This window comes from Mus caroli, chromosome 10 (assembly GCF_900094665.2).
Source record: "Mus caroli chromosome 10, CAROLI_EIJ_v1.1, whole genome shotgun sequence".
Lineage (NCBI taxonomy): Eukaryota > Metazoa > Chordata > Mammalia > Rodentia > Muridae > Mus > Mus caroli.
Genome location: NC_034579.1, coordinates 120,919,191 through 120,928,079, shown reverse-complemented (window position 1 = coordinate 120,928,079; position 8,889 = coordinate 120,919,191). Strand labels below are relative to the sequence as shown.

At 47.5% G+C, this 8,889-nt stretch overlaps 1 protein-coding gene across 1 annotated transcript; it reads left to right on the top strand.

Annotated features, from left to right (window-relative positions):
• Positions 1-1,571: 1,571 nt before the first annotated feature.
• On the top strand, positions 1,572-8,368 carry Pa2g4 (proliferation-associated 2G4). The gene is made up of 11 exons (XM_021173818.2): positions 1,572-1,848; positions 3,881-4,009; positions 4,274-4,379; positions 4,466-4,535; positions 4,682-4,774; positions 6,670-6,733; positions 6,917-6,995; positions 7,268-7,575; positions 7,654-7,781; positions 7,891-7,944; positions 8,036-8,368. The coding sequence occupies exons 1-11, from the start codon at positions 1,761-1,763 to the stop codon at positions 8,099-8,101; spliced, it is 1,185 nt and encodes a 394-aa protein (XP_021029477.1). The 5' UTR covers positions 1,572-1,760; the 3' UTR covers positions 8,102-8,368.
• The last annotated feature ends 521 nt before the right edge of the window (positions 8,369-8,889 follow it).

The window sequence follows — 8,889 nt, the reverse complement described above, 5'->3', positions numbered from 1 at the left end:
TGTTGTTTGTTTTTGTGGATTCCTGTCAAGTGAAAAGTGCACATGACCATCCCTTTTCTTTGCTTCTTAACAATGGGTGGCTTTCTCTGCTTCTGACATTCTGTCACAAGTAATGTAACCAAGCTTGATTTGTTCTAAGATTTTAATTACGGGTATGTGAGAGAGTGGGAGTTTGGGAATGATGTTATGTGCACGTGAGTGCAATGCCCACAGAGGGCAACTACACAGTGCTAAGAGTTACAGGTGACTGTAATGTGCTTGGCATGTGCTGGGAACTCCCTTCCCTCTGCAAGGATACCAGGTTATAACAGTTAAACCATTTCTCCAGACCCTGTTTGCATTCTAGTCTTTTTTTGTTTTTTTTCGAGACAGGGTTTCTCTGTGTAGCCCTGGCTGTCCTGGAACTCACTCTGTAGACCAGGCTGGCCTCGAACTCAGAAATCCGCCTACTTCTGCCTCTCAAATGCTGGGCTTAAAGGCGTGCAACACCACTGCCCGGCTTTGCATGTCTAGTCCTTTCTACTAAAGGGTTTTTACTGGGGATCCGTACAAAGGAGCAAAAGTGTAAACAATTAGAAACAAAACCCTAAGCCCCGTATCCCCGTATTGTTGAGAGAAAATGAAAAAGCTCAAGCAAGCCTAGGGTTGTTTTTATTTTTTCCTACACAGGTGGGGTATTGAAATGATGCAGAACTCTTTTTTTTTTTTTTTTTTTTTTTTTTTTGGTTTTTCGAGACAGGGTTTCTCCGTATAGCCCTGGATGTCCTGGAACTCACTCTGTAGACCAGGCTGGCCTCGAACTCAGAAATCCGCCTGCCTCTGCCTCCCGAGTGCTGGGATTAAAGGCGTGCGCTACCTCACCCGGGCGATTCAGAACTCTTTTAAGAGTGACCAAATCCCTCATAAACGTTTCCCTTAGATGCCCCCCATCAAAAACCACGGCTGGAACAACAGTGCTATTTTATTCTAGTTAGTAGGAAGTCTGGCCTTTTTCTATTAAGAGGCCATGGTACATATATAATCACCCAGACTGTCCAGTTAGTGCTCGCTTCCAGCACCCTAGGACTTCCACCTCCGTTCAGCCCCTCCCAGTTCTTCAGCACAGGAGGATTCGACCAGCCAGGCCGGTCGCTCCTGCCGACTGGGGAATCCGACGCTATGCACACAGGACAACCGCCCAAAACGTACACACACACCCACCGACCCTGGTCCTATGGCTCCACGCTCCACCCTGCTCCACCCTGCTCCACCCCGCCCAGCGGCCTCTCTACCCTTTTCTCCCTGTAGCTCCGCCCCTCCTCGCTTGGCCCGCCCCTCGCTGTTACGAGCTCAGGATCGGCGTGAATGAGAGGTTTTTCCCGGAGAGACCACGCTTTCCCTCAAACTCCCCAACGGCTCCGCCTTCCCGCCGGGGCCAGACTCTTCCCAGCGTGCCCGGCGACTCCGGCGTGCGCAGACTTGGAAGGGCAAGGCCTCCCAGGGCCTGGCGGAGGGGCGCGAGGAGCAGGCTGGGAATTGTAGTTCTAGAGCCCGCGAGGGCGGCTAGGAACTGGCAGACGGCAGGACTCATTGTCCCAGTGTGCCCTGCGCCTCAGCCCGCGCGCTCGCAGCTTCTCGCTCTCTCTGCCCGCCCTCCCGCTCCCTTCCTTGCTCGCGCTTTCCTCGCGGATCGAAGAGACTCTAGCTACAGCTTGGGGCTGGGAAGGGAGACGGAGGCCGCAGCTCAGGGAAAGTGAAGCTGCAGTAGTAGCAGTAGGAAGATGTCGGGCGAAGACGAGCAGCAGGAGCAAACTATCGCCGAGGACCTGGTCGTGACCAAGTATAAGATGGGGGGCGACATCGCCAACCGTGAGTGCGGCCTCGGGGGTCTTGGAGTCGAGGCTGAGAGGGAGAGGTTTGGGGCTCTCTCCGGAGGGCTGTGGCGTCTGGGTCTTGCCGAGTGAGCCACTGAGGGGCGCGTGCCGACGCGGCCGGGGGCGACGTGGTGGGGAGATCTGGTGTCGCCCTGGGGACTGAGCAGCCATGCCTGGGCTGGAGGTGCGGGCCGGCGACCGCGAGGAGCGCAGAGAGGGGCCCAGGCATGCTCCGACCCTGGGCGGTTGGTAAGGAGGCAAGGCGCGTCGTCTTCTGCCCATACCCTTCGGTCTGTCCGGATCTATGCTCCCGACTGGCCACCTCGAAAAGGAAGCGGCCAGCTGTTGGCGACGGAAGCGCCCCTCTGCCAGTCGCGGCTCTTGACCCGCGGGAGCTGAGCCGGCACGTGTTGCCAGGTCCCTGTGCGGATCGATGGCTCCCCACTTCCTCTCCTACCGTGCTTCCTCACCACGTGCTTTGCTAAAGTCTTTACTTCAGGTCTTCTTAGTGGGGAACCCCTTCTTCCCTTGACCTAACTCGAGGGGCCGTTGGAAGACACTTCTGGAGCTTCTAAAACAACCTGGCTTTCCTGTATGACCACTGCTCCGGTCTGTGAAGGCGGCCTTTAATATTTGTTCTTAGAGCCTCTACAGTGTTTTGAGGTTCTGCTTAGACAGCTGGGCAAGCCTGTCTATAATACTGAAAAGGAGTGGAGAGAGACACGGATTTTAGGATTATAAGCATTTCTTATATGATCTTTACTCTCCTAACAGTTGTCTGCCACTTGGACAGATAACTTTACTGTTTTCTCTTTCCAGTTCTTCCCCTCCCTTACCCCCTTATTTTTGGGGCTTTCTGTGTGACTTTGGCTGTCCTGGTACTCCCTTAGACCAGGCTGGCCTGAGAGATCCGCCCACCTCAGCGTTCCAGAGTGCTGGGATTAATCTCTCTTGATTTAACATTTTAAAAATTAAAATTCACTTGATAAAAACTGTCTTAGACCTGGCAGTGGTGGCTCACGTCTTTAATCCCAGCACTTGGGTAGAGGCAGGCGGATTTCTGAGTTCCAGGAAAGCCAGGGCTATACAGAGAAACCCTGTCTTGAGGAAAAAAAAAAAAAAAAAACTGCCTTAGGCCTTTAGAATAGACTTGACAGAATACTTGGAAGAAGGTATTTAGGGTGTCTTTGGTTACATCTGAGTTCCTCTGGAATCCAGAGAATAACTAAAACACATAAGAAATCATCAAACCTAGAATTCCCGTGATCATAAAGACATACACAAAATAATAACCTTATTTGGGGTGATGTTTTAGTATTTGCTGTTGGTTTGAATCCGACAAAATCTCCAACCCCACAGGCAACTTCAGATAATAGTTTTGAAACTGGTTACATGTGTTCTTGATATACTGGAAGTAAAGTTTTAGCCCTCTGAATCTTTGAGACCTTAGGTTAATTCCCCTGGGCTTATATACTTAGATATGGGGAAATACAGCCACATAAATTATGATTACTACTTTGTGTCTGGGGAGGGACGGAGGTAACATTTAACAATGCTTCAACTTTGACTCAGCAGTTCTCTACCTCCCCATTGTCCCCGACGCCTATAAATGTCTTTTGGTCTGTTTGTGAGTGTGGGGTGGGTTGCCACAGCATCTTTGGGATGTGTGAGGCCTAAGGCCTAAGTGTCAAATCATGGAGAGGAGAGAAGCTGGTGCTGACCTTATTTTTGGAAGGGAAGGTAGGAAGTAGAGCAGGGTGTGGTGGGCTCACCCTCAGTGCCAGCACATGTGTGGGGAGACAGAGGCAGGCAGGTCTACACTGAATTCTAGGACAGCCAGGGGTATTTCTCAAAAACAAAAAAACAAAACAGACATTAAACATGGGTAGATTATTCCAGGACATAAACCTTTCCTCTCTCTACCTTAGGACAATGAACAGTGTTGGGAGTATTAGACACTAAATTCAGTTTGTGGTCTGGTCAGATGATGAATGCATGCAGGGCTGATGGGTTTCTTCTGTCCCCAGGGGTGCTTCGATCTTTGGTGGAGGCTTCCAGCTCAGGTGTGTCTGTGCTGAGCTTGTGTGAGAAAGGTGATGCCATGATTATGGAAGAGACAGGGAAGATCTTCAAGAAGGAAAAGGAAATGAAGAAAGGTAAGAAGGGGAAAACCCTCCCTCTTGATTTCTCCTATTTGAACCCAGCCACCTAGTCGCCCTCCCGGAACACCCCGCCCGCCCACCCCCCACCCCCGCCACCCCAATCCCTGGTTAAGCTATTTGGAAATCTAAGTAGCAAGTGGAATGGGTACAGTGTCCTTCCCAGATTAAACCGAAAACCAGTCCCCTTCAACTTTTCTAAAGGGCAGGAGGTGTTCCCAGGCGAGAACAAGGCAGTAAGGTTGATGGTTCTTTTTACAGGTATTGCCTTTCCTACCAGCATTTCCGTAAATAACTGTGTGTGTCACTTCTCCCCTTTGAAGAGTGACCAGGACTACATACTCAAGGAAGGTGACTTGGTAAAAATGTAAGGCTGAGCTGTTCTGGAGTATCTGTCATTTTCCTGTGTGTGCACACTGTTGGTTTCTAATGCAGTGCTGTTTTGCCTTCCAGTGACCTTGGGGTTCATGTGGATGGCTTCATTGCCAATGTGGCTCACACTTTTGTAATTGGTGTAGCTCAGGTAGGTAGCATGCTTTTGAACTTTGCTAAGTCTTGATATGGGGATATCCTGCCATTTGTTTTTAATCTCCGTTGTAGTACCACAAAGTTTGGTCACCCATTAGTGGTCTTTCCGGAATAATGCAGGATATATTTCTTTATTTACAGGGGACCCAGGTAACAGGGCGGAAAGCAGATGTCATTAAGGCGGCTCACCTATGCGCTGAAGCTGCCTTACGACTGGTCAAACCTGGAAACCAGGTAAGGCACTTCCTTGTAATTCCAGAGCTTGACAGAGGGAAAAAGATGAATCGGACATTTATAAACAACAACTGAGTGCCTACTATCCATGCAAGGTATAGGGGATGTATTTATTCCTGTGGAACCTATAAAAGCCATTCTTAGATTTTTGTTTGTGTGTTTTGACCCCAAAATAATTTGAGGTGTATAACAGAAACAATTTTTTACAGTTGTGTGTGAGTGCCGGGTGTGGTGGTGTGTGTGTGCTGAGTACGCACACTGTGCTCAGTTTGTATTCATTCCCCTGATTAAATTCTCTGTGTCCTTCTGATAACCACTTCAGAGTTTTCTAGCACTTTAAAGGTACCTAGCCTGTAGTAAGTTAGGCTAGTTGTTTTGTTTTGTTTTTTTTCTTTTTACTGGCTATTTGCATAATGGTTAGTCTATAGCTATTGAGTCAGATGCAGTCTATGAGCTCAACTTTTTAAGTCATCTTTTCTTCCCTGGTGTCCTGATAACATCCTCCTCCCCTGGGATCACGTGTGTGATCAAATTTCCTCATCTGTAAACTAGGAAAAGTGTCCGAGGGACCAGTAGCCTGAATGAGGAGGACTGATAGGGTCAGCAAGATGTCTCAATGGGTAAGGGCCCTTTGCACTCTGCCTGGTGGCCTGTTTGATCCCTAGGGCCTACCTGATAGAAAACAAGAACTGGCCCGAGCTGTGGTGGGTAAAAATGTAAGGAGAGGCAGAGGCAGGCGGATTTCTGAGTTCAAGGCCAGCCTGATCTACAGAGTGAGTTCCAGGACAGCCAGGGCTACAGAGAAACCCTGTCTTGAAAAAAATCCAAAANNAAAAAAAAAAAAAAAAAAAAAAAAAAAAAAAAAAAAAAAAAAAAAAAAAAAAACAAGCCCTAGGACTTACATTTACTTAGTAATAATAAATGTATGCACACACTAAATAATGTTATTTTCTTTTGCTTGTCTTGAAACATCTCATATATTGTGTATGCCAGGCTGGCCTTGAACTCAGGTTCTCCTGCTTCTGTCTCCCAAGTTCTGGTAGTAAAGGCACTACTTTGCCAGGCACAGATTTTTTTTGTTGTTGTTTATTTTTTGCTTTTCGAGACAGGGTTTTTCTGTATAACCCTGGCTGTCCTGGAACTCAGTTTGTAGACCAGGCTGGCCTCAAACTCAGAAATCCACCTGCCTCTGCCTCCAGAGTGCTGGGATTAAAGGTGTGCGCCACCACACCTGGCTTAGGCGCAGATTTTTATTTTTGTTTTTATTTTATTTTATTTTGTAAATTAGGGACAAATATTTTTGTTACTATTTGTTCTCTAAATGCCAAGGCCAGTGATTCTCACATAACCCCATCATTTCTACAAACAAACTTATACTTATATCCAGGGGAGGGTGGCATATGCCTTTATTCCCAGCACTGGGGATACATCAGATTAGGCATACAGAATTTATAAGCCTTTACAGGTTCCACAGGAAGAAATTACATCCCTAGTCTTGTTGAGAAATAGGGGTTTATAGCAAGATTTCTCTAAAAATACTCGCTTAGCTTTGGATAAGTTAGTTAACCTTTTTGAGTCTGTTTCCCTGTTCTCTGGATTGGGGTATATAGATTTGCTCTGTTGTCTCCTTGGATCATGTTTATGCAAATTTTTTGTGGGGTGAGACAGGGTTTCTTTCCTGTAGCCCTACTGTCCTAGACTCTATAGACCAAGCTGGCCTTGAGCTCAGAGATCCTCCTACATTTGCCTCCCAAGTGCTGGGACCCTTCCCTGGATATGAGTTTGTAGATGTGATGGGTTGTGTGAGAGTCATTGGCATTTGATAAAGGATGTTAGAAATCTGCCGTGAGAAAGGGTAGGCAGCAGACAGTCTCACCTGTCATTTGCTCTTCTAGAACACACAAGTGACTGAAGCATGGAACAAGGTTGCTCACTCATTTAACTGCACACCAATAGAAGGTGAGACCTCAAATAACCGGATCAATTAAGGCTCCATCCTGGCTCTGGCTTTGTCTAAGGCAGAAACCTCTCCATACCTTGTTTCCATAGTCATGTATAATCTACTTATATGAGTGGGCTTGGAAGCCATCAAGGGGCCCTATAGCCCTGTAGCTGGTACCATAGGTTTTATCCTGTCTGCAGGTATGCTGTCACACCAATTGAAGCAGCATGTGATTGATGGAGAGAAGACGATTATTCAGAACCCTACAGACCAGCAGAAGTAAGCCCAGCCCCGTTTGTCTTTTGCTGTCAGATGTTGTCTTATGTCTGTGTGTCTGTCTACTCCTGGAGCAAGTGGCACACCTACTTGGTTTGGGTGATGAGAACTGAACTTGGGTCCTGTAAGAGGAGTGTTTGCTCTTAACTACTGAACGATCTTTGCGTTTGAGGGGCAGCTTGTAGCAATGCCCCGTCTTCTAATGCTGAGGTCACAGGCTTGCTCCCCTATATCTGGCTTTTGTACTCTTAGGGTTCCTTCTCTGTTCCTTTTAGGAAGGACCATGAAAAGGCAGAATTTGAGGTGCATGAGGTTTATGCTGTGGATGTCCTCGTCAGCTCAGGAGAAGGCAAGGCCAAAGATGCAGGACAGAGAACCACCATCTACAAGCGAGACCCCTCTAAACAATATGGCCTGAAAATGAAAACTTCACGTGCCTTTTTCAGTGAGGTGGAACGGCGTTTTGATGCCATGCCGTTTACTTTAAGAGCATTTGAAGATGAGAAGAAGGCTCGAATGGGTGTGGTAGAGTGTGCCAAACATGAGTTACTACAGCCATTTAACGTTCTCTATGAGAAGGAGGGTGAGTTCTAAGTGTTTTCATTCAAGACCTCCCTCCCCTACACCTTCAGAAAAAAACTAACTTTTTGCTTTCCCATAGGTGAGTTTGTTGCCCAGTTTAAATTTACAGTTCTACTCATGCCCAACGGCCCCATGCGGATAACCAGTGGTCCCTTTGAGCCTGACCTGTACAAGTCTGAGCTGGAGGTTCAGGATGCAGAGCTGAAGGTTAGTGTTGAATGGAATGTGAACATTGTGGACGTCCTGGAAAGATTTCCAAAGTACTACTGCACTTTGTGATCCCGCATTGCTCAGGACACCTGCTTCTGTTTTCCAGGCTCTTCTCCAGAGTTCTGCAAGTAGAAAAACCCAGAAAAAGAAGAAAAAGAAGGTGTGTGATGTTAATAATGGGTGGGTTGCAAGCTCACCGCCTGCTCTTGACACACCAGCATACAAATCACTTGTCTTTCTCCTGTCTGTAGGCCTCCAAGACTGCAGAGAATGCCACCAGTGGAGAGACCTTAGAAGAGAATGGAGCTGGGGACTGAGGTGGGTCCCCTCCCCAGCTTGTCATTCCTGCCTCACCCCCTCCCACCGCACCCCAGGCTCTGTCAAGTGCAGTTCGTCTTCTCCACCCAAGACTACCAGCAGAGCGGGGGTTCTCCAGCCCTCATCCCGGTCCCCAACCCACCCACCCACTCCTTTCAACAAAAAACCAGCTCCGACTGACTCTGGTGTTGGGAGGCCAGGCTTCCCAGCCACCGAAGACTACTTTTAGTAGAAAAGAAATTGAATAATAAAATCAGGAGTCAAAATCCACCGTCGTCAAGCCCCTCTTTCTAGCCTTTTCTACTCTGCTTGGTCAAGGTTTGTGGCCCAACTACAAAACAGAAAGGAGCGAGGTTATCCATCAACATGGAGGCCTTGGCTGGGGTTTTTATGTTACTGACAACATTTCCCTGGAGGGATTTTTGTTTTTCTTTTCTGTTTCCCCCATCTGTCATCACGTGTTTAATCTGCCCTCAAAGAGGGCTGGCTGTGGTGGCAGATTCCTTGTGACCTGCTTAGGCAGGGTGTCTAGGCCCTTCCTATTTCTAGAAGCTGAATTCTCCATTAAGAAGAGATTTTTTTATCTACTGAATGAATCCTCATTTGTAAAATTTTTAGCCATTTTTGTTCTGTACAGTCCCTCAATCCTTCCACCCATTTTCACAAAATTGTAAGTCATACCTTGTTTCCGGCCATCTGGATCCAGTGCATTTTCCCTCACTTGATGATTTTAGGCCCTACATTGAACATCCCAGTGGGTTTTTTTTCCCCTGTTTAAATTGTTTGG